We start from the raw sequence: 24,908 nt of genomic DNA, 5'->3' as shown, positions 1-24,908 counted from the left end.
AGCCTAGGGCTTGCCGATCAGAAGGTCGTTGGTTTGAATCCCCGCAATGGGGTGAGCTCCCATTGCTTGGTCCCTGCTGCCAACCTAGCAGTTTGAAAGCTCGTCAAAGTGCAAGTAGATAAATAGGTATCGCTCTGGCGGGAAGTGCGCTGCTCTGGTTCTGCAGAAGCGGCTTTGTCATGCTGGCCACATGACCTGGAAGCTGTATCCCGGAAGCTCCCTCTGTCAATACAGCGAGACGAGTGCCGCAACCCCAGAGTCAGTCACAACTGGACCTAATGGTCAGGGGTCCCTTTACCTTAAATCTGATTTAATTTTTGTGCAAAGGAAAATTCCAGGTTTCAACTTGCTTTATTTTCAAATTTAGTCTTGATTATTGCTATAAATCCCCTTCCCAGAGTATGAGCCCGCTTAAAGTGTATGAGCTCCCACCACTAAACACTGTTGGTTGTTGTAAAGATGCCAGGTGTGCTTTCACTCCCAAGTTGTAGCCTTTTTCTCTGCTTGCAACATGCACTGTTAACAAATAGATACAATGGTACTTCTGGTTACGTACTTAATTCGTTCCAGAGGTCCGTTCTTAACCTGAAACTGTTCTTAACCTGAAGCACCACTTTAGCTAATGGGGCCTCCCGCTGCTGCTGCTGCACCACCGCGTGATTTCTGTTCTCATCCTGAAGCAAAGTTCTTAACCCGAGGTACTATTTCTGGGTTAGCAGAGTCTGTAACCTGAAGCGTATGTAACCCAAGGTACCACTGTACAATAGTCTCAAGAAAGCAATGCCTTCAGGTTTACCTTAGTGCTTAACCACTACTGGCACTGTGATTGTTCCATAGTCCAAGAAACAAACCTCTCATCTGGTTCAGAAAAATCTTGTTTCCAAATTGAGATTGTGTCTGTGGTCACTCCGATCTATCACATCTTGAATCTATGGCCAGTTGCAGCTTCCTGGAACATGTCTCTGTGTAACTCTCTCATCAGGAAACACAGCAGTTTCAGTCATGGAAACACTGAATTGGTCCTGCATGTCAAAACACATACCTTATTTCACTTGTCTGACAGGGCCTTCCTTGTTTGCTACTTTGCTCAGTCAAAGTGGTTTGGAAGTCTGTATCACCACATCCATGCTTTTAACCCTTGTTCATTGTAATGTATTTGGTTCTTAAATTTAAGCCAAAACAGAAACTAAAGAATGGTATTTCAGGCCTTGCTGCTCACTGCATTTGCTCTTTGGTTTTCCCCAATGCTCAAATTCTGTGCCGTAGCTCATTCTTCTTGCCATTTCTGAACTAGTGCTGCACGTGCCTGACTACTTGGGATTTTCACCAATATGTAGGATGATCCTGATGATTTTGTTACTTTTACCCTAATCTTCCGAGTTTTGATATAAATATATCTAATACACTACAAACTTTCCATCTCCTGCCACATTATAAAACTAACCAACACATTTATGTCCAAGTCATTTATTTTCATTTATCAGTTCTTCCTGGAACAGTACAAGTGGTTATCACCAACACATTTTTTAAGGTGGCTGGGTTTGAATAAAGAAATAGAGCAGAAGTGTGTCTGGTGTATGAGAAGGTAGATGGAGGTGGTCAGTTCTGTCTGTTGTTGTTTAGTCGTGTCCGACTCTTCGTTATCCCATGGACCAGAGCACACCAGGCACTCCTGTCTTCCACTGCTTTTATATCATATGTCTGTCAGTATGTTCAGTATACCAGAACTAAGCTTGTTGCAATGCTCTTGTGCCAATGCTCTTGGAAGTGACTTTGTGAATTTCTCGAGGAAGAAACATCAATGGCAAAATTATTTTGGTTAGCCTTTTCAAACCCCACAAAACCCCAGGACTTGACAGGACCATAGTATACAAGTAAACATAACTCACTTTGAGCACATCTTTAGTAATCTGAATTAATGGGGAAATGACATAAGCAAGAGCTATGGAGGACCAACAGATAGATTTATTTTGCGGTTGTTATATTAATCATCACTAGGCTTGCCTCTAGGACTGAGTTGTTTATTTCAATGCCTAAGAATACCATTCTACCATCAGACTTTGATGCCTTTTATTATCAGAAGGGGTCACATCTGACTGTACTTCCTGAAAATAGAAGATGTCAGGGAATTCAATAAATGTGACAATGTCATAATACCTTTACCTTACTAGATTTTAAAATAAAGGGCACACCTGCCCTCCTGAACATCAAGTTGCAGCTCAATCAAATGGGTGGGTTTTGGTGCATAAACTTGTCAACCTGAAATGAGCTGGCCAATTTTTCCACTACTTCACAAAACCTCCCCGCTTTTGTAGATATTGAATTGTATCTGATTAAGTAATGCTCAGTGTAGAACCACTGAAATCAATGGACTACTTTAGTAATAGTCCAATAGGATATATAAATGAAAGTACGTCTTCTCATAGTGTATAGTTACAGTAAACTATGGAACTCGCTGTGATGGCCACCAACTTGGATGGCTTAAAAAGAGGATTAGACAAATTAATGGAGGAGTAAGCTACTGGTGGCTTCAAACCCTGATGGTTACGTTCTGCCTTCACTTCTGGAGGCAGTAATGCTTCTGAATACAAGTTGCAGGAAACCCCAGGAGGGGAGAGTGCTCTTGTTCTTGAATTCTGCTTGTGGGTCTCCCACAGACATCCAGTTGGCCACTGTGAAAAGGATGCTGGGCTAGATGGTGATCCAGCAGACTCTTTTTATGTTCTCATGTTAGTAACTAAATTAAGCCCACTGATTTCAATGGGTCTGCTCATATGATTTAGTCAGAGACAATCCATTGCTCCCAATGTTGCAAATCTATGCTACTGTTGTAAATTGATGACTTCTGAGCTAATCTACCTTAGAATCATAGAACTGTTGGAAGGGACCCTGAGGGGCATCTAGCCTAAAGCGTCCATGACAGATGGCTATCCAATCTCTGCTTAAAAACTTCCAATGAAGGAGGGTCCACCACGTTCTGAGGGAGTTCGTTCCTCTTTCAAACAATTCTTACTGTCAAAAAGTTATTCCTAATGTTTAGTTGTAAACTCTGTTCTTGTAACCTTGTTTAAAATAGGCACTGTGCTTCCACCCAAGGGCTTATAAAAATAAAATCCTGTGTGATCTGTGACTAGATTAAGAAAGCATAAATCTCCATTTTAGATCCAAACTACAGTTTTATAAAGGAGATGCATGGTCGTACATTACAAAAGCCTAGAATTTATTTTGTGAAAACAAGTAATTTGGACACCTATATCTAGACTTCTTGGTTACTTAACCTAACAAGGTAAGAATAAATTAGGCTGCATCCATAATACCCATCTGCTTGTGCAACAGAGCTTCCAATTTCACCCCCCGAGCTCCCAAAAATTGCTCCATAGGGTTCCCCAACTCTCTGGAACAGATTTGGGGGCCTGAAGGGAGAATAGGAAAGAGAAGCTCTGTTGTGATGTCATAATGTAGACCATAATCTTCATATCACAGTTTACCTTACAAAAAAATGATTTTTTTTTACTACTGAATACAGTACTTTGCATGTTACCATTAAGATACTGAGCAGGGTATGCTCAACGGTACACCTCAATGCTTTGCATTTATAGATGCCATTCAGTCTAATACCTGGCAGCAGCAGTCGAGTACAAGTACCAACAGTGTGACTTTCAGAACTTAGCAATTACTGAAATATGATTTCAAGCAGTAGAATTTACTGGACAAAACACTGGTCTTCAGCTTTTAAATGGACACATGAATTCAAGTTTGGCTTAAATTACTCTTTCAATATGTGGTTTTTAAATGTAAAATAGAATGTCAGACTTTCCTCCAAGAATCCTTATAGCTTAGACTTAAACATACAGCTTTAATAATGTTTCTATGACATGTGTTGGACCTGCAAATGAAAGTCTCATGTCATTTTAGAATTTTCACATCTTTATTCCACTGAAGACTGAAAACATGAAGATATCCAAATGGTCAAGTTATTTATCTGAAGAAAACCCACGGAAAATACTATTTTACAAACTGGGGAAAAGATTGATACATTTGGTAGCTGGATCAATATTGCCATGAGTTTTCTGGCCGACACTTTCACGAGATGTCAGTGAGTCTTCCTCTAATGTTCCTGCAGTAATAATGTCATTTCGTTATACACACTGCTTAAATGTTATAAATGGATAGCATCTAGTGCTTTACATAAGACTATGTTTATTATGCATGTAAACTCTGGGGGGGGAAACACTGAAACATGCTTGTGTTAAAGGTAACTTTTTCACTACAATTTACCTCTTTCTGTCGTACGCCTAAAGGTTTGGAATGTAGGACAAGTCTTCTTGTAAGAAAAGTATGCAGAAGGTCAAGCTACTTTTAGTGCTGTTGCACAAACAGTTGAGGCATTTCCCCATTAGCAGTAAGGGTATGTGGACGGAGAAACGTAGCACCTGTTAAGCTACAGCTCTACTTGTCAGATCTAGATCAGTTCAGAAGAGAACTCCCATCGTGTTCTAGAAATGTGAATGTATGAGAGAATTAATAAGATCCCAACACTGACTTGCATAATGTCCTATTTGCACTCATTTTTCAGAAAATGGGATACAAAAGATAGCAAAGTACTCAGGTTCTCAAACGTGATCAATAGCAAGCTTTGTGAAAACAGATTACAAATCCTTAATCTTGCAGTGCTGTTCAAATGTTGAGACATTTGGTGGCTGCATTAAACAAATTATTAGTCTCCCACCCCAAATCAGTCAAAGTAATATTATGCTGCAATTTAAACATAAGCCACACAAATAAAAAGTTCAGGAAATTACTAACTCCATCATAGAATTGATCTTTAGTACTGATTTATTTTAAAACGCTGCCTCAAGATTTAGATGTGCAGACCTAAGTTTTACTTTAGAATAAACACAGCTGTGGAAGGGGCAATGAAATACAACTTTCAGGGTTCTCACCATATATTCTGGACAAAGCAAAGTTACACTGCTTATAACAATCAGTAAACATTTTAAAAAGTTGCTCATGACAAATAGTATTGTACTTTTTCTACTTGCTTTTGTATAATCATCAACAGTTACTATTTAGTGAGATTGCAAAAGAACAAAAAACAAAAACTAAACTAAACTACTCTCCAACAATAAAATTTAAGTAAAATGCTTACATTCATTTGAAGACAAGTCATATTATAATGCTGTGTAGATAGCACATAGATGTTTTCAGCTGTAGTTCATCTTCAAATTTACTATTCCTGTGCCAAAAGAGATGAAAATGTTTGCACTATTTACACTTTGGGTTTTTAAGCCATTTAAAATTAGAATTAGAATTCATAGAGCAATAAAGGAGTTCATAAACCAGAACTACTTACTTTTTCTTCTTTACGTCTCTCCTTGTCTTCATTTTCCATTGTTTCTTCTTCATCTTCCACAAGCCCATCCCCTTGGTATTTGTCATGTGTCCACTTTGGACTGCTACCTGATTTTTTGAAGTTGAATCTTCCTCTGCTACGCTGGAAAGTGCCACGACCTCTTCCTCTTTTAGCCCAGTAATCTACACCATCATCTCTGTCATCATGCTAGAGTAAAACATGGATTAACAATGGAAAATTAAGCATCTAACACACTTTATTTGGAAAAGTTTAAACCGCCTGCTTCACATCTCTAAAAACTGTAGCTGAGTCATTTGTTCTTGATGTTCTGAAGCATACAGACATACAAAATTGCCCAATATCAAGTTAGAATACTGGGTCCATCAAACTCAGCATTGTCCATTTGGACTGGAAAGCTTGTGCAAAACTATGTCTTGGGTAGAGGCATCTCCCAGAGCTGCTACCAAAGATGCCTTAATTGGAGATGCCAGTGATTAAATTTAGTGTGTTAGATATACAAAGCATATGCTGTACCACTGATCTAAGGGCCCTCGTTGATTTGAAGGGACACAGAACAGATTATTCATAGTTTTAGGTGCAACAAAGTATCTTAGTCATTTGCACAGGCTTCTAAACTTCTGCTTGTCTGATTCAATATAAATTGTCTATGTTTCAATTATCTATACCACACCCTTGGGTTTACCAGTACTAATTGATGGAATGCAAAAAATGTATGGGAAGAAACAGTAAATAATGGGTTAATATACCGGTACATATTTTCTGAAAAGTCACATGGCAGATTTGCTACATCAAAAAAATCAAAGAAAACTAACCATGCCTACCATATCATTCTTTCAATTTCCAATGCTGAGGAATGAGTGTGGTTGCAACTATAACTTATATAGTCAAAACTTAGAGGAACTCCCAAGATTTGCACAAAAAAACAGAATAAAGTGGAGGATTCCCAAAACAGCCCAATTAGTGCTAGGTATGTACAATGCCTACAAAATGTTGGCTGGCTGCTGGAGGAGGGAGAAAGGGGAACAAGCACTGTTAACATTTTGTTGCAGATCACACTTACTTTATATTTTTTGATTTTCATCTATAAAAATCTGCCAAGTGAGCAATCAGAAAGATTTTACACAGAAATGCAAGTTCCCAATATTGACATAGTGTAGACCATGAAACAGAACACAGGATAGACAAGGCTATTCAGATATAGCCTTGACTTTCTTCCCAATGCAAATAGGCTAAAAACAAGTTAAGGAATTGCAAAGCCCAAATCACTTTGGATAGAAGACAGGACTTCGGTGGCTTCCTTGAATGGATGCTTTTACTTTCCCTCCAATAAATGAATTGCTACTGGAAATGCTATACTCTGGGGGCAACCCTTTTGTGACATAAACTTGCCCATTACCTGACCCTGGATGACCAGGCTAACACTGATAGGGAAGGCATAAATAACTCTCTTTTGCCTCATAAAAGCAGCACAAGGTTATGGTGCAGGTAAAGTTTGTTGTAAACATCCCCCCCCCAAAAAAAAAACCCGGGTCTAAGGGGCATCAGGAGAATACAATGCAAAAATGTGTTTTTTTTCTCTGGTCATATATTGACCAAAGGCTTTGGGTCAGGGAAGCATTTATAACTTCCTCAGGGCCTAAAAGGTACTTGGGGGTGGCAGTTGGGGTGAACAGGAGGGGCAAGGTTTTAATTTTTATTCAACTGAAACCAGTGGTGCAATTACTATTGGTTTCTCTCACAGCTCTTATGCAAGCCAAACACCTTACAGTTGCAGGTATTACAACTGTGAAATCTGCTATAGAATAAGGTATTTACAACTTTGTATTGCAGGAGTAAGTCAGGCACCCCCAAACTCGGCCCTCCAGCTGTTTTGGAACTACAACTCCCATCATCCCTAGCTAACAGGACCTGTGGTCAGGAATGATGGGAATTGTAGTCCCAAAACATCTGGAGGGCCGAGTTTGGGGACACCTGTTGTAAGTGCTAGACTTTCTCTCCTTTTCTCTTCACAACTGAAAAGCAAGAGGTTGTGCAAAAAGCTGTCTTCTACAGCTAGTCATTTCTTATCAGTCTACGTAGATGGATATAAAAGCAAGTATGAGCTCTAATGCTCCCTCTATAGAACTCTTAAGATTCTTCAAATGATAGAAGATGCTTTAGATATTGCCTACATAAATCTGCTTATAAGACAAGCTTTGAGAAAAGATGCATGCATAATAGTATGGCACCCACCAAGAAGTATTTCTTGCTTTTTGGGGTATATTCAGGATCCCATTCCTCCTCCTTCGGTCTCTTTTGAAAAGTAGTGTTTGAGTTGCTGGGACCAGTATTTGTTCCAGCAAACACGCCTCTGGCTCTTCCTCTGCCCCTAATTCGAAACTGATTAACCAAAGCATTTATGCATTTAATTTGTTTACACAAAGCAAATGATAAATTCCTAATGCATGAACTAATATGCTTTGTTATCATTCATCAGATAATACCACACACAAATGAAGTGGCTTATGGATCAATCTACAGAATTTAACAGCCACTTTAAGGTAATGGCATTCTAGCTAGCAGAAGAGCGTTTACATATTTTTTAAAAAAGGGGCGTATCCAAGATAACACTTTGAAAAAGTAGTATATGATAGTGAGAAATTTCTAATGTCTAGTAGTCCACAGAAAACACAAAATTCAGCAATTTTTGCTGATGCTTCTAGTTCTCCAAAGAAGCAGCTTAAAAGCCTAGCTTTGAAGGATGGAGAAATTAAACACATGTGTTCGGGAGTTACTGTTCTCTTACTGCACATTGCAATGAACAATCAAAGTCTGGTAGTCTAGAATATTCAACATAAAAAGCAAGAAAGGAGAAAAAGTAAGAGACATGGAAAGAGCCTAGATTTTTTAAAATGCATTTTAACTGAAATAGCACAACAGAGATGTAATAGGAAAAATACTTTCAAGTAACTTAAAAGAAGTAGCATTAAAAAACAGTCTTGACCTGTTTCTAGTTGCTGGCATGGCAAGACCCAAAGTTCGGTCCAAGTCATAGCTGCCTTTCAATGTTTCATACACTATCCTATATAGAAGGCTCATTTATAACAGGAACTATATGGCACAATATTACTTACACCAAAACATTAAATGATTATAACTAAGGTATAAACCACATTAAGTAACTAATTTGAAGATCTTGGAAAATGGACTTTGGTAACATTTCTGAAAAGATAAAAAGATTGTGGTGTAGCGTTGAGGCAGATGTGGAGGAGCAACTGCTATAAGGAAGAAAAGAATAGGGTGCCTGAAGCTTAGGTTCTTAAAATTACATACTTACATTTATATTAAGTATGTAAATTCTAAATCTAATATATAACATGGGGAAACAGAATTTGCATACAGGATTGCATGCTTCGGCAAGTGCAAGTGCATTGTATTGCCCTTTAAGTCCACTCACATCATGTGAAGAAAACAAACCAAATTATTGAGCGCACATTAAGAGTCTGCTGAAAGACCAGCAACTTCTAGCTCTTCTTTCCCAAATCTTTCAATTCCAGCTGGTCATTACAAGAAGCTCAAGTGCATGAGCTTGTTTTCTCGCCCCCTTCAAACCCCTTTTGCTTCCGTGTGTCTCTCTTTTGATCTAAAGCCCAAGGGCAAGGACTACCTTTTTGATGATTTTTGTAAGTCACACCAGAGCCGTTTTTTTGGGGTTTTTTGCATGAAGAGCAGAATAAAAATACTTTAAAGAAATAAAAGCAAGCACCACTAAATCATCTCTCTCTAATATACTTATTTGCCACCAAGTAATAGTGTTTCTTAAAATTTAAAACTGGATACACCCTCAGTAATAATAACCAGTCCCAATTCCATCTTCCCATTTAAACTACTAAGCTGTTAAAATGTTGCTTTATATTTCACAGCATACATGTCATTCCATAACAAGAATGTTATATATCCCTTTTTTGTTGATTATATTCTTGTCTAACTTCTTAGGTCAGTTTTTACAAATATTGGTTGTTCACAGTCCAATTGAACATAACAATTTATTGTAATTCTTTAAAGTACTTTGCCCTAGTTTAGGTACCCTTGATAAACTGTAATATTTTACTATTAAGAATTTAGCTATCCTACTCTATTATGAAACAATGAAACCATAAGCACAGCAAAGAAGAGAGCCAACAACAAGCCAACTCTGGATTATTTAAATATTGCAATTTTAAGGGCCTCAGGTTTTTGGCATTTGCAATTAATGGGCAATTTGTGTGACTACGTGTCACACAAAACCAACACCTTACTAGTGATGTTTGGGTTGGGTGTAAGTAATCCATTGTTCAATTTGGCCTGCAATGAGATGTAGGCAGTAAAAATGCATCTCGCTCCTCCCCATAATGAACTCTCTCATCCCATTTTAAAGCATATGATACTATCCAGAGTGCAATGAACTTTAGCCCAATACAAATAAAGCAACTGCTTTAAAATTTTATACACCTGTCTCTCATGCCAATCTCAAATAATGGATGACTCGGCTCCTTATTTGTCACTGAACGTGAAAGCCCAGATGGCACTGTTTTCTCTTGTAGTCACACATTACTCTGGTTAATTTGGTCCCTCCTGCTCAAAACACTGCTCATGATTAAAAAGAGACTAGAAATACAAAAAAGTAAAACAAAGAATATGGAAAAAGGAATACACACAGCAGAAAAACTTACTCCTCAATTCTACCAACAAGGTAGAATATTCTGTGAGAAAATTCACAATCAACTTTTCAAACACTTAAAATTATGACTACCAAGCATATCTGCAAGCTAATGGTAGAACACAATAGGAAACACCGCAGGTGTTACTAGATGTTTATTGTGCATATTTTTATTATTTTAAGCCAAAAAAGATAAATATATCCCTATCTAGGATAGGATTTTATATATTTCCTCCTTGCTAGCTAAATTTCCAGCAGGAACTTCTTCAAAATGCACTTCCATAATATTTCACATAAAACAACTAAACCCTAATAATTTGAATGCAATTATTATAATTATGACTTTTTTTAAAAAAAAAAACCCCAGGAAAAGTATGGTAGAAACTCACAAATGTGCCTCTAGGTCTTCCAACTCCTGTGAAACCTGGGTATTCTTTCTGCTCGTGATGGGGTTTAAATTCTTCATCTCTTTCTTTCTTGCTGTCCTTTTCTTCTCGGGAACTGGATGAGGAGGAAGATGGGGAGGAAGTTGAGGAAGATCGAGAACGGTCTTGCTCTCTTTTTTGTTTACTGAAAAATAAGAAACCATACTGTTTGCTGTAGCATCCTATACATAGGATTTATGTTCCGTGCCCATAGAAGCTATCCTCTTTTCTTGTTTGAATCTAACGTGCAGTATTATTACACTATCCAGTTTCCATCTATAACTCTTTAACAGCTAATGGCTCATAGCACCTAACAAGGAGAACTTATTAGCCAGCAAACTAATTTAAATATATATGCATGCTTTACAATGGAAGAGAGAATAAAAGGTAGGGGAAAATCCCCAAAGTTAAAATTCTAAAGTGATACTATTTCATTTATTTTGTACATCTTACCAAGAAGCAAAAATTGATATTGCCTTTTTGCTATATAAACCCAGGGTGCAGAAATAATCAGCAACTGATGGTTGTATGGACATCAGTGTAAGAAAGTAAACAGAAAGTGCAAGTAAATCCATTATTATGTAAGTAAGAGCAGGAAAATATGATCTTCACATTCAATTTCCCCAAAGCAAATACATTTGGCATTGATTTTACAGTTTTTATAGAATATAATACAAATCCCCAAAGGTAGATATACCTGAAGTAATTCTTATCACTGCTACAAGTTCACACTGAGTAAGTTGCTTTATTAAAGACTAACCTGTTCCTCTGAGCCCACTATCTGTCTTGAGGGGGGGAAATAACTCTCACCCCCCTTTCCCACATTAAGCCTACATGTCAGTAAAATTCTCATAATCTGGGTGTTATGAGTTGAAAAAGTGCGGAATCAAGCATAACGAACCAAAGTTCTTACACAAACTGTTTACAGAAATGTACTGCATTGAAGTCCAACCTCCTGATGTAGCCTGGATAATAGGACAGATTAATTTGTCATTTTTTTTCAGTGTTAGCTTGCTATTCCAAAGTTTTTGTCCTCATCCACCATAAGCCGTGTAAAAGACAAATACATTTTTGCTGTAAAACAAATAATTTTAATTGTTTAAATTTAGATGTTCCATTGTACAGTGATAACTGAAAGCAATTAAGCTTATAATTACAAAAGTCTAATTAGAAGCTAAAAGCCTAGTTATGGGAGCTAAGCCTTTTACCTGTCATCTTTGTAAGATTTATAATCCTTGTAATCCTTTGGAATTTTCTCCTGCTTCCTTGATCCACTGGATTCCCTGGAACCTTTAGAGTCTCCTCGTTCTTTACTTCTTTCTTTTCTACGACGGTCGATGTCATGTCGAAGATCTGCAGCATCACACTTTAATTTTTTATCTCCCTGGATCAGAAATGTGCAGTGTTTTAGTATTAAAAACCCTTAAGAGAATGAAATAGGAAATCAACCTCTTGGCATGCAATCCTATACATACTTTCCTGTAAGTAAATCATAATGAACCTAGTGGGAATGCATCTAAATAAACAGGCATAGGATTCCATTGTTACCCAGCTATGTAAGCGATATTCCCTTTCCCAATAGCTCTTTTGCACATTTAGTAGAATGATCTTTCACAGAAGAGTGTGGGACTGAAAAGTTACTCTTACAAAAAGAAAGCAGACCTGAAAGAAGCTTTCAAGTATTATCCAGGAACAAAACTTCAATATAACAACATCTTTAACAATTACTAGGACAGTCTAAAGAAAAGTTTATTTTACATCCTTCGTGGATAACATTGGTAATTAATGGACTGAAGCCAGAGATAGGATACCACTCGTGAAACAGGGCTTTCTGGATATCACACCCCCACCCACCCCCACTTAAAAGAAAAAAAAACTGCTCCTGAGAGTGAAAGACTTTAGTGCGACTGGCAAATTCGAGAATTAAGCAAATTCAGAGAATCCATTGTCTATTTTTCTAAGAACAAAAAGTACAGTAATCCTTTTGTGTTAAAGTGATAAAATGTCACAATTAGATTACACAAAACTGTTCCACTGCATCCTTTGAAAATGATCAGAACTAGGTCAGACCTATTATCACTTAAGACATAAAATGATAAAAGCACAATTTGTAAAACATGCCTCTGGGATAAAGGGCTTGGATGCTTTAAACCAAAACTAAAATTAAGAATATCAATTTAGAACCTACTTTCTGAGTTTCTTCTTTAAAGGCTCTCTCTTCTCCCGCTAAACGGGTATGCTTCCTCAGGGCACTTGGAGAGATGTCAATCCTCCTAAATGCAAGATTTTTAAAAGTAATAATTATGGCTGCCAACATTCATCTCTGTCAAGTGGAAAACTGGAAACACAAAAGAAGAAGTGCCATTGTGCAGTCTAAAATTGAACCCATTTAAAAGTACAGATACATCTCAAGAATAAAACCCATAGACCTACCAGTCAAATCAAAATAGCAACAGCTACACATTTCCACGAAGTTAAACCAACAGCAGTATTCAAAAACCACATAATGCAACATATTCTTTCAGGGGCAATTTCAAACTAGAAAATTCAAAGCCTTTTTACATTAACAATACACAGACATAGCAACTCCACACAGAGAAAAACAAAATCTGTAGTTCATTTGACAGGTATCATCATTCACTTAAACACACATAGCTAGAGTTAGGGAGTAATGTTTTATATCCTATTTAACTTTTTGCAAACTTAGGCCTTGAGTCAAAGAGCTGTATATCAGAGAAAGCCCCAGTGAGAATTCCAATTCTCTTTGAGCAATTGCACTGTATGTACTTTTGTAACTACATACAGTTTGTGATACAGTACAGAGGATAGCTATGGAAAAAGCACATAAAGTTCCCTTTGCTCTTTGTATCCTGGCCATAAAGTTTCGTATCCCCTCCCCAACAGGCCCAGCCCATCCATTAGCTATACTGAGACCTTCTCTTCAGATGGCAGACTGAGAAGAGTAGCATATTCACACACTGTCCCTCAGTCTGGTCATCCTTCTATTTAGCACTCAAAGAGTTCCTACAAGGCTTTTAACTGGAACTGGGTCACCCAGCCTTGTTCTAAGGAAGAGTAAGCAGTTTAAAGTTTAAAAGTAGTACACTGTTAAATTTAAAAGGTATTTGCTGGCTGCCATGGGAATGGTACACTGGGAAGCAGTGCTGGCTGTGCCCTAAGGTACCAGGAAATTTTGTGCTGGTCCTGCCAATATACACAATTACCATTTAAACTGAATGAAGCATTTATTGATTTACTTACAATATTTCTATACTGCCCATAAACAAAAAATTCTCTGGGCAGTTTACATATAGAAGTTAAGCTATGAAATGTAAAAATAGAAGAAAGACATAAAATATTAATCAATTAAAACAGCATCAGAAAACAACAATAGTGCACAGAACTTAAAAATACACTAAATCTAAATGACATTTGAAAATAAAAAAGTATTCATTTGGCACCAAAAAGACCACAACCTTTTTGGAGATAACAGTCTACAACTGGGGCCTCACCACTAAAAAGACCCTTTACCCAGTGGCCACCCACCTCACCTCATTGAGTGGGAGCACCTACAGACAGACCTCTGAAGATGATCTTGGGGTCCAGGTACATCTACACGGGAGGAGACTATCTTCAGTCAATACCAACACTGGGCCCAGAAATTGACTAGGAGTCAGTGCAGTTAACAAAGCATTGGTGTTCTTTCTGTCCTATTTTAAACCAGCTGGATTTTTTGGACTGTTTTCTAAGGCAACTCCATATATATCTCATTGTGGTATTCCTATTGCTTTCCTTTCAGAACTGCACTGTAAACAGGCCTTTATACATCTGGAAAGGTTCAGCTAAATAACACTGAGAATACAGTGGTGAACATAATTTTTTAATTTAGCAGCAACACTCCCACAGAATAATCTCAATATAATGATCAGGTCTCAGCACAAGTCTTCATTTCTCTGTATTTAAGCTGTCTCCCATCTTGTTTAATTGCCCTCACCATAACCATAACCATAATAATATCCCGCTTCTTCCCCAGAAACAGGTATCAGTATAGCTATATACCAAAATGCTGCCCAGGTTCTGCTAAGGAGAAGGACACCTGGGCACTATGATGTCAACTGCCAAGTCATCTCCATATTCTACAGAGCAACTAAGGCTTCAACAGCAGGGCCAAACATACCAGAAGTCCTACAGAGCCCCCATTAGTCTTCAGGGGTGACCCATTTCAATAGGTCTCCATCCATTCACAGGGGGGAAATCTAAACCTCAAGAGGAAGTAACCATGACAAGGGATTCATGTTAAATTCCCCACTTTCAGATCTCCAACCTCCTGCCTTTTTGAAAGAAAGAAAAACCCAGTCAGGAGTGTGTCCTGTTACAGAAACATTTTCAATTCATGAAACATTTTTTTATTATCACCAGACTTTAACAATTAAGTATGTATCACATCTGATCTGGCGATTTCCCCCAATAATTTCTTCTCCATAAGGAACTTGTTGTTTCACTAAGAAGTTACTTATCTTTTGGAGAGTAACTAGTATTTCAGCTCAGCAAGAAGCAGAGAAAATTATGTAATACTGCACCTGTGTATTTCAGGACTCTTTTGTCGGGTGCTATGTTCTTCAGTAGACTTCTGATAAGCAGTGAACCTCTCACTTAGGGTCATTCCAGCTGACTTGAAATATTGTTCTGTTGGTTGCAGAGGACAAATACTGTCTAATTTCACTACACACACACAGACATATATATAATACCAAACAAGGATGTAAAAGAAGCAAATGAATTCTTAAAATATACAAGACACAAAAATAACATTTGTCCCCAGATCTTTCTTAAAGTACAGCAACAGGTAACCATTTTATTTTACAATTTTCTCTACACATACACTCTGCCCAGTACGACTACGAATTCAAAAAACGTAACTTTTTAATGCCGGATACAGTTCTTTTTGCCAAACATTTTTGCTTTGTGCCCAGAAGAGCAGAATACATTGCTGTATTTGTAGAGGAAAATATTACAAATTTAAAGAGAGCTTCTTTGGTTATTTAATTAATTGATAGATATAGAGCTAAGTGTTCTTCATTAATGTTGTAACCCTACATACATTTATATTAGAGTAAGCCCTCTTAAATTCACTTGGACTCATTTCTAAGTAAACATATATAAGATAAAGATATGGGAGGTTTTTTCCTTAAAAGAAACACAACTTCTTCTTTTCAGACCAGAATGAAGACCTTAACAGCTGAATATATTTAAACATCTGGCATCTTGGCAAACTTGGTAGCATATTTAAAAGTTTCCTTTTTTTAACCCAAGACCATTAAATTAGTAACACACATTACATTTTGAAAGACCAGTTCAACAGATGTTTGAATGTAAATGTAAAATAGAAACACGTGTAAAATTATAACGGACTGTTAAATGCTACAAATAAAGCAAGCTATCCGCTTAACAGGTCAATGTACATCTGTATCAACTTACCGCCCAACATCCAGCACATCTCTCATAACCAATCATTAAAACTTGATATGGCCACTACAAGGGTAGTGCCTCAATCATAATTCCATCAAACACAGGAATTTGAGCTAGCAACTCAGTTTTTGTGCCATTTTTGCCAGGAAGATAGAAGGTTCAACTTTGCCTGTTTGTGCATCTGTTATCTTTCAACAGCTATTTTACTTTTGTAATATGGATTTTGCCATTTCAAAACACATTCCAGGACCTAGTTGCAATGAAAAAGAAAATATCACTGGGCATTTTCAGCTCTAGGAAAGTGAAGAGCTGTTTAGTCTAGCTGCATTGCACCAATAATGTAAAATTACTACTATGTTTTTACCAAAACTCGATCCACAGGTTTTGTTTTGTTTTTTTCAAGTGTGTAAAAAGATTGAAATACCTTTGGAAACAAATTATGATTTAGACACAGCACTAATTTGGTCACAGATTAGTGATATCTGGTCAAATTGTGTATTTTATATATTCACTGGAACCATTCAATTTAAATGATCTCTTTAGCTAGCATAATGTCAGGGATTTCATAATTTGGTAAAACATTTTCTGGGTAGGGAAGCTTATTAAGATTTGTTTTGCAGTTCTCAAATTGGCATGAATTGAAAATGTTTAGAAGATCAGCTGACAACTACAGTCGATGTACAAATATAACACAAGACATACAGAAATGCAACTTTCTATCTAGGCCAAGATAAATACTTCATTCTAAGGGAGACATCCAGTGATGTACACCCACTTGCATAAAGAAAATTTGCTTATGCAATATGACTATTGGTTTCTCTTCTCCACCCTCCAGCTCCTTGCAGCTCCAAAATCTGCTCAAGGGTCCCCAACTCGCCAGGGCAGATTTGGGGGCATGCAAGGGAGAGAAGGAGAAGAAGATGGCTTGTTACGAGAACAAATGCTGGCTCTTGCTATGTTGGATCTCATCCTATAGTAGGCAAAAAAATCAATTGTCTGCTCCTCCCTTGATGAACAATTAGCAACATCTAAGTTAGTACAGTGAGAGAAATAAAAGCATAAGAAAATGAATTTTCAGTAACTTTATTATAATATTGTGCCCCATGTTGCATAACTGTTAGAGATCTGGTCAATCAGTCCATATACTATGTTATTTTCAATATTTTCACCAGCAAATTCACATCTTTGAAATTCTTCATGATTTATTACTATAGTAACAAAACTAGCTGTTCCTCAAGAAAAAGCAACATAAAGCAGGAAATTTAGGGTGGTATTTAACTACATTCTTGAAATAGCAAAATGAAACCCCCTCTTCTCCCCCATCATGCCCAAATCTGCTCTGGAGGGCTGGGGGAACTCCAGAACAGATTTCATGGGTGCACAGGGGAAGAACATATCATTGCACAAGGAAATCCTTACACCAACAGAATGTTCACATTAGTGCTACACTGAACACAACCCAAAATCTGTCCTTAATCAAGATGTCCTGCAGTTGGTATTTGCTGAGCTTGAGTGATGGTGCCTTCCAATGAATACATTTGGCAGACCCACTATTCAAACTAAAGTATATGCATGTGGAAATGTTAGGAAAACAGCTATACATATCAGTAACATTAGATAAGAGAATTAACTGTAGCTAAGCAATAAAGCACATATTTTGCAAGCTCAAGGTTCCATATTGAATCCCAGGCCTCTCAAGTTAAAAAGAAGAGTAGGTAACATGAAAGACCTCTGATTGTTACACAAAACCATACTGGGCTAAGTAGACAAAAAGTCTGACCAAAATTAAGGTAGCTACCTATGTTCTCTTCCCAAATGCCTACTTCACCAGGGGGGAACCCTAATGGCTAACATCTCTAGACTTATATTTAAACACATTCAGCTAGTGTTTTGCAAACACAGCAACATGCCTCTGGCTGCAACTGAAAATCTTCCCCTTCTAATCCCAGCTTGATTCAAATATGTGACTGAGCAATGTCATATGTAGATGCTTTTGTTTTGTTTTGTTGGATTCGGAGGTAGGTCTTGGGACTTGCCTACACCAAGTAGCAGCTTTCTAGCTAGCAAGTAAGAGTTATCACCGTTTTGAGGAGAAACTTAGAAATCTATTAGTAACCAGGGTGTCTTTAAATATATATTTCTAGAAGAATATCATTTGAATCAGTCAGGCAATCCCAATCAGCTTTAAATATAACTAATTTAAATGCAACTCGTTTAATTACAAAATAAGAAAAGTGCTAACACACTAAAATCTAACTAAGATTGGCTTCAGTGCACTGTTCCTTGTACATGTAACAGCTAGGCTACAGCCTGGCCTCCAACTTGCCATTCCATCTTTCACTTTACAGGTGGTCCAGTGCACTGAGGCTGGGGTTATAATGTCTGTCTGTGCCCCCTGTACTTCCAAGTGACATAAGATTGCTCTTACCCATAGTGTTTAGTAGATCTGCTCCTATGCACAGAAAGGGTAACATCCAAGACTACAGTTCCAACTGTGTAATATATTTCTTTGTACAATCAAACTTCCCCTTCCTCTCTTCCCACTTTTAGCTCCCATGCCCCTCAAATCTGCTTGATAGTTCAGAGACCTTTCAGAGAAGATCTGCAGAGGGCAACAGGGTGGAGAAGAGAAATAGGAAGTCCCATTGAGCAAGTGGAAGTCCACTCACATGACAATGGAGATCACTCAGAGAGTTCATGGGACTATGGAGGGGGCACACTGGGAGATTTTATATGACATTATTCATATTCATCTCAAAATAGAGTATGCAACTATGGAGAGGAGCATGCATTCCATTTGCCCACTGGGGCTATGCAATGCTGTGTGTCTCTGGATTCCCAAACAACTAATGATTTTGAAGTTCAGCCCTGTACAACTAAGGACAACTAACTTCACACTCCCATGCCAATCTCTGCCCTTTGGGTACCATCCAAGGCCTACCCAGCTATAAATGGACTGCCTAAGCTCCTTAACACTGGAGCAGTAGACCCAACTTCTGGCTGTAAGTTGAAAAACAAACACTTACACCTATGCAAGGCTATTTAGTCATGTAGTTCCACTACATATAGACATGAGGATGACTTAATTTGTCACTACAGAATTCCTACTGGAGTGTGACAGTAAGGATCAAGGAGACTTAACTAAAAAGACGTTATGCTGCATTTCTCTGTTATATTGACATGTAGTGCAAACCAAAATTATTCAAGACCAGATGAAATCTCAGCAAGTTGTAACTGTATCAGATACACATGCACACAATTAGATGCAAGAGACTGGCCTATGCCAGAGGCACAAAACTCAAATCACCCCGAGGGCCACTTTCTTATTAGGAAACCACTATATTTCCCACAATGTTATGATTTTATGCCAGCACTTTATTTAATCATCTCTAACTAGGTTGCTCTGTACATCATAGCACACACTCATCTTTCCACCCAAACCTTTCTCAGTTAACCCTCTTTTTAATATTTCCTCCCCACCTACAGGAGTCTCTGCAGCTCAATTTCTGTTTCCCCCATCTTTTCACTGTGTATCTCTTAACACTATCTGCTCTCTCACCTCTATCATCCCCATCTTTTCCCATCTCTCTGTCCTACACATCTCTTTAATCTCAATCTCATTTCCTCCTCCTTTTCATGTGAATCCAGGGAAAAGAGGAATAATTTAAGTAACATCTGCCAAAGCTTCTCTAAAACTATGCAACACTCATCAAAATCTACATATCCATTTCCTAGAATGCTGAATGGTAGGATATATAACCATAAGGGGAAAGCATGAAGTCTACATTAACATAAAAGTGCTGAATTTCCCAATGGATTGATTTCACCATCACTTTCCTAATGCCATATGATGCTCACTTTGTATGGCAAATTCAAAGCATACCTTTGACATGATGAACTAAGGACACAATGTGCTGAATAAATGACTCTGATGTGCTTTTGCTGGCCTGTGGTAGCTTAATGTGGTCAAAGATGGATCGGAATTCTTGCTCCTTCTTGACTGAATGGACAAGTGTACTAGCAAGCAGCCTGTCTTTAGTCAAGGAAGCAGGTCTAAAGTGCATAACACAAAAAGAAGAACAAAAATTTATGAAAAGCAATTCCTTCATGGATAAGTGAAAACGGTTACAAATTCAGATAATTACCTGTTTGAATCATCAAGTGGTACAGGTGCCATTTTAAGTTTAACTTCAGGTCGATGAGAATCACTGGCTATCATTTTGATCCTAAGTGGGCTCTCCTCCCTGAAAGTAGATTTCTCTCTTGCATCCAAATTCTTGTGCAGGGGAGGACTATAATCAAAGAGTTCTTTGAGCTTCTCAGACTTTACCTGCTCAGGTGACTGGGTTTCTTTCTTCATCATTCTCTCAGATACTTTCTCATCTTCCTTGTGCTTATCTTTTAGTGCACTAGGCCTCTCCACTACATAGCTAGTTGTGTCTTTAAGCTTGTAACTTTTATCTTCTCTAAATCCTTCACTGTCTCTGTTTGCCTTCAGAGAGATTTTAGATTTATACTTTGAGCCTTCCTCCTCAGCATTCCGGTGAGATGCAGCAAAGCCCTTACCCTGATCTGCCAAAACAGACTTTCTGAACTGTCTATAATCTTCAGTCTCCTCTGTGTCCTCCCCTTCAGAGTCATTAAATTTTTGTTTTCCAGATTCTTTATCCATATAATATTCCAAAGCTTCTTGGTCCTCCCACTCTCTCTCTCCCTCTGTCCTCCCTTTTTCTAGCCCTCTCTCCTTCTGAGCATCTTTCTCCCTAGCATTACTCCTCTCAAGCAGGTATACTCTAGACTCTTCATCTGTGTACCTGTGGATGGCAAAGAAGAGAAGAATAACTCCCAACTGCTTTCATTTCAGTTTGTAGCATTTATCCTTATGGCATCCCAACTCCACAAAATGAGTACCAAAGCAAACAAATTTAATTATACAATTATAATGTTTTTTATATATTGACTGATGAGATTCTTCAGTGGCTCTTCAGATTTTTTAGCTATTTCTTGCACAAGTTCCTGTACTTCTGTGCCTATTTTATTTTGTAAGAAAACTGCTCTCTTTTACAAAACAATATTTTTCTTAAATACATTTCAGCACAAATACAGTATCTGTATCCCATTTAATTCCAGAAGTTCAGAGCATATAACACTGTCAAAAAAAGCTTATAAAAATGTCTTCTTACACTGCTTACATAGTAGAACACACTTACAATCTGGATACAATAAATTGCAAGGCATTTGCCAAAGCAGTTACGGAAGCAATACAATGTGGTTTTTAGTCTCTATCCTATATATTAAAAGTACATCTAGCCCCCTAGTCTATTTCATTTGTAATCTTCTACGATATTTGTATGCCATTTATTATATATTACTAAGCTAATAGAACAATTTTTCCTTTATAAAAAATAATATATTTCAGAAGATATATTCAGTAAATTGAGAAGTGAACAGAATTGTACTATCTATCCTGCAGAGCTCAGAGAAACAGATTTCCAACTGGTTGATTATTTCATTTTTAAAAGACACAACATTGCATAAATGGTTACAGCTATGTTCAGTTCTACAGATACATTATAAACAAAGGTGAGAACCTTGTCAGCTAGAAAGTTGCCAATGTCCAGTTTAAATTTAACAATTTCTCTACTGTAGAATAGATAGATACAATCTTGCACTTTTGAAAAATCTGGGCCACCACAATGGTATTTCCTTTACCAAGACAAAAGGATCTTTCAGCACTACTGCCTAACACTGATAGAGCAACTCTTATTAAAGCTGTAAAAAATATGGGAAAATCACTCTCATAACAGGACTCTGTTAATACACATTAATCGGCAGTATATTTCTTCTTTAATTGCTTCCAATGAAGACACTGTAACATACTAATGAAAACGTATATTTACAGCTCTGACTGAGAAACAATGAAAAGTTCATGTATACATTCCTAAGTCAGAACCTTAGTATAACCAGCATAAAATTAGAGAAAATTCAGGTACTTTTCATTGCACAATATACATGTATAAAGAAGTATGCTTACTGTACTATTTATGTTATCTTTATTTTTGTAGTTATGGTTCCTACCTTTTCAGAAATTTTGCACCCTTTGTACTTTCTTGATCCCCAGCTTCAGGATAAAAAGAACGTATCCGAGATTCCTCACGTGGAGCATTCTGTGATGCAACTGCTTTAGCAGGACTTCTCCTTGAAGGAATGTGATGCAGCGGGCTATTCTGGGAAGGGCTATAGCGACTAGAGCCATTTCCAAGGGAGCCAGACCCAGACCTCTCAGGGCTATGCTGAATGGAATGCGAGTGCTGAGGTGTGTTTTTTGCTGAGTGGACTGTGCTGAGTAAGTGGGCATCAGAGCATGAGGAACTCTGACTAGGTGGGGAAGCAATAGAAGGACTATGGGGAGACCTCGGACTGTTATCATATGCTGAAAGGCCAGGCCAAATATCACCTGAAGCTGCTGCAGATTTACTGAAATCATCTAGTGCCTCAGAAGGATCATGTTCAAATGCGCCCTTTTCCTCCTCTTGTGATTTATTTTTTAATGGACTGTCTTGTAAAGCAGCTCCCTCCGTTTTCTTTGCTTGCTTTTCTGATGACCCACGTCTTTTAGAAGATACGGGAGACTTGCTATATGGAGATGAAGACCGAGATGAAGAGGATCTTGGAGACCTGGAAGATCTGTAGGATCGGCGAGATCTGCTCCGAGATCTCTGGGAAGAGACTGACCTTCTCTTTGGACTTCTAGAACGTGAGCGACCTCGTCTAGGGCTTCGAGAGTGTCTTCTATTCCAAACAGGTCTGTAACCTCCACGGTGGTATCTACCTCCACCTCCTGGGTAATATCCTCTACCTCTTCCTCTATAGCCATAGGGGCGTCTCATTCCTCTATTATTTCTGTAATCTCTGCGGTAATCTCTATTATAAACACGATCTCTACTGCGAGATCGTGAGTACGTCCTAGACCGAGACCTAGAACTAAGATAAATAGAAATGTTAGTGCCCATAGTTTATGACTCTTCTAAAATAAGAGTTACCCATATTATGTACAGTGGCATGGCCCAGAGACACCCCTGCCCCAAGTAGCTCCATTAAGGTCAGGAGGCACTCTGAACAGCAGCCTTTTGAGGGTCAAAGTGCTGTGTCAATGGAATAAAATATAGAAGCCCTCCCTCAAAGAAATGTGCAGATAGCTATTCTTTCTGTTTAAATGAGCTGGAGGGGGCTGGGGAGAGTCAGGGTAAAGAATCAGAGCAACTAATTCCCTTTGTTTCTCTTGTTTATAAGCATTTCTTTCTTGATATTTCATCTGCTATAAGCATTAAGTCCTGTACATCCTCTGCAACTACTCCACACCCAACGGTAGTCTACAAGCTTCAGTAGCCAAAGCAAAAAATGTCTTCTAAAATCAGTTGAATCTTCTTAAAACAGCACTTAAGCTATTATGTGATTCTTAGCATGCATTTTAAATTTCTGCTAATAATAAAGTCTGTCTTTCAAATGTTTTAAAAAAATTAAACCACTGAGAATGTTAATAAATGGAAGAAATGTACCTGTATCTCTTTTTTCTAGAGTGTGATCTGGATCTTGACCTTGAACTGGACTGTGATCTGGATTTTGATCTTGAAGAATGTGATCTAGTGTTAGAGCGACCCATTTTTCCCCCAGTAGCTTACACCTACCAAATAGAAAATAGTAAATTGAAACACATTACCTTAGTTTCAGGATGATCAATTCATATATGGATAGTGGTAAATTATGTTTTTTTAAAAAAAAAAATCAAGAAGAAGCCATCCCACCCTTCAAAAAAAACTTTTCAAATTATCACTAATATCCTCAAACATTATGTTCCACATTATGGCAAAGATCAGTGGAAAGCACTATAGGTAACAGGGAACAAAAATGTCAACTATTCTTTCAATATTCACACTAAATACATTTAATGCTTATGCATTTTTGTGTGTGTGCTGTTCCTTTCTTGATTAAAAAGACCTTTCATTTATCCTTGTCTATATTGAACTAAAAATAGTCACTAACTACTCTACTGTTCTTTACCCCAAAGATCTACCTTTGATCCATAACTCAGAAAGTCACTCAAAACACCAATTCTTTTTGGGAGCAGTTACAAAGTACCAATCTTTGTAGCCACAGCAGGTGCTGTGATTCTCCAGAGGTTTGAATTCACCCCCCGAGATGCACTCTATTGTCTCTTGAGACAGATGGATGCCAGCAAACTCCATCCCCCCAAATGAAACTATAAATATATGGTTTAATAAAATAACAACAACAACAAATTATTTATACCCTGCACATCTGGCTGGGTTTCCTCAGCCACTCTGGGCGGCTTCCATTTTAATGGTCTTAAAAATATTTAAAATAGCTAAGTATTTAGCTTACCTTGCAATCCTGCTAGACAAGAAATGGATTTAAAATTCTTGGTATGCACTCAAATGTTTAATTCCTGTTTTTAAAAAACAAAACAAAAGCAGATGTTATTTGACTGCATAGTTAATACAGGTTTTAAAAAATGCTTGAAGTATTTAAACAGAGAAGATCTGAAGCACAGTCTGATGTGGTGGGTTATGTTGTTTCAAACTCAGAGTAGCATTTACTCAGTGCAACACTGTCTCACAGCCTGCTGAGTTTAAGTTGATTGTTCAGAAATACAGTACATGTTCAAATTGACTTAATTTATTGGCCTTTCCAAAAATTGCTCAGTAAGAATATATAAGCATTGTATCACAACGTTCTTGTATCTTACAGTAACCTATCCTAGTGCCACCACCTATTGTGGTGCCACAAATTAATAAAGAGGTTTGGGTTTGGGGCATAAAAGCCAGAGCTTAGTCAGAGCCCCTTACCTGCTTGGGAGCAACAGGAAACCTAAATCTAAGGCCCTGTCCTGATGTGAAGGTGCCAATGCTCTTTGCCTCTGAATGCAGTGCCTAATCCGCCT

The 24,908-nt window shown here is 37.8% G+C and overlaps 1 protein-coding gene across 12 annotated transcripts in view; it reads right to left on the bottom strand.

Moving 5' to 3' along the window:
* Positions 1-3,909: 3,909 nt before the first annotated feature.
* The window catches only part of BCLAF1 (BCL2 associated transcription factor 1), a 23,997-nt gene continuing 2,998 nt past the window's right edge, over positions 3,910-24,908 (bottom strand). Inside the window, exons 2-14 of one of the 12 annotated variants that reach the window (XR_013837475.1) lie at positions 24,350-24,413; positions 23,506-23,630; positions 22,025-22,930; positions 20,092-20,760; positions 19,830-19,999; positions 15,058-15,163; positions 12,666-12,750; positions 11,686-11,861; positions 10,442-10,622; positions 7,607-7,753; positions 5,354-5,560; positions 5,150-5,236; positions 3,910-4,496 (exon numbers count right to left, since the gene is read on the bottom strand). Coding sequence is in view for 6 of the 12 variants with exons in the window: in XM_079971106.1 (XP_079827232.1) it covers positions 5,333-5,560; positions 7,607-7,753; positions 10,442-10,622; positions 11,686-11,861; positions 12,666-12,750; positions 15,058-15,163; positions 19,830-19,999; positions 20,092-20,760; positions 22,025-22,930; positions 23,506-23,609 (2,772 nt within the window). In the remaining 6 variants the exon portion in view is untranslated. Of the gene's footprint in view, positions 5,237-5,317; positions 5,561-7,606; positions 7,754-10,441; positions 10,623-11,390; positions 11,552-11,685; positions 11,862-12,665; positions 12,751-15,057; positions 15,164-19,829; positions 20,000-20,091; positions 20,761-22,024; positions 22,931-23,505; positions 23,631-24,349; positions 24,414-24,908 lie in introns of those variants that run through there. The other 11 variants (XR_013837476.1, XM_079971108.1, XM_079971109.1 and 8 more) reach the window with 11 other exon arrangements.

The sequence above is a fragment of the Podarcis cretensis genome (assembly GCF_951804945.1).
Source record: "Podarcis cretensis genome assembly, chromosome: 3".
Lineage (NCBI taxonomy): Eukaryota > Metazoa > Chordata > Lepidosauria > Squamata > Lacertidae > Podarcis > Podarcis cretensis.
Note: the sequence above shows the minus strand (reverse complement) of the source record. Positions and strands in the feature narration are given on the sequence as shown.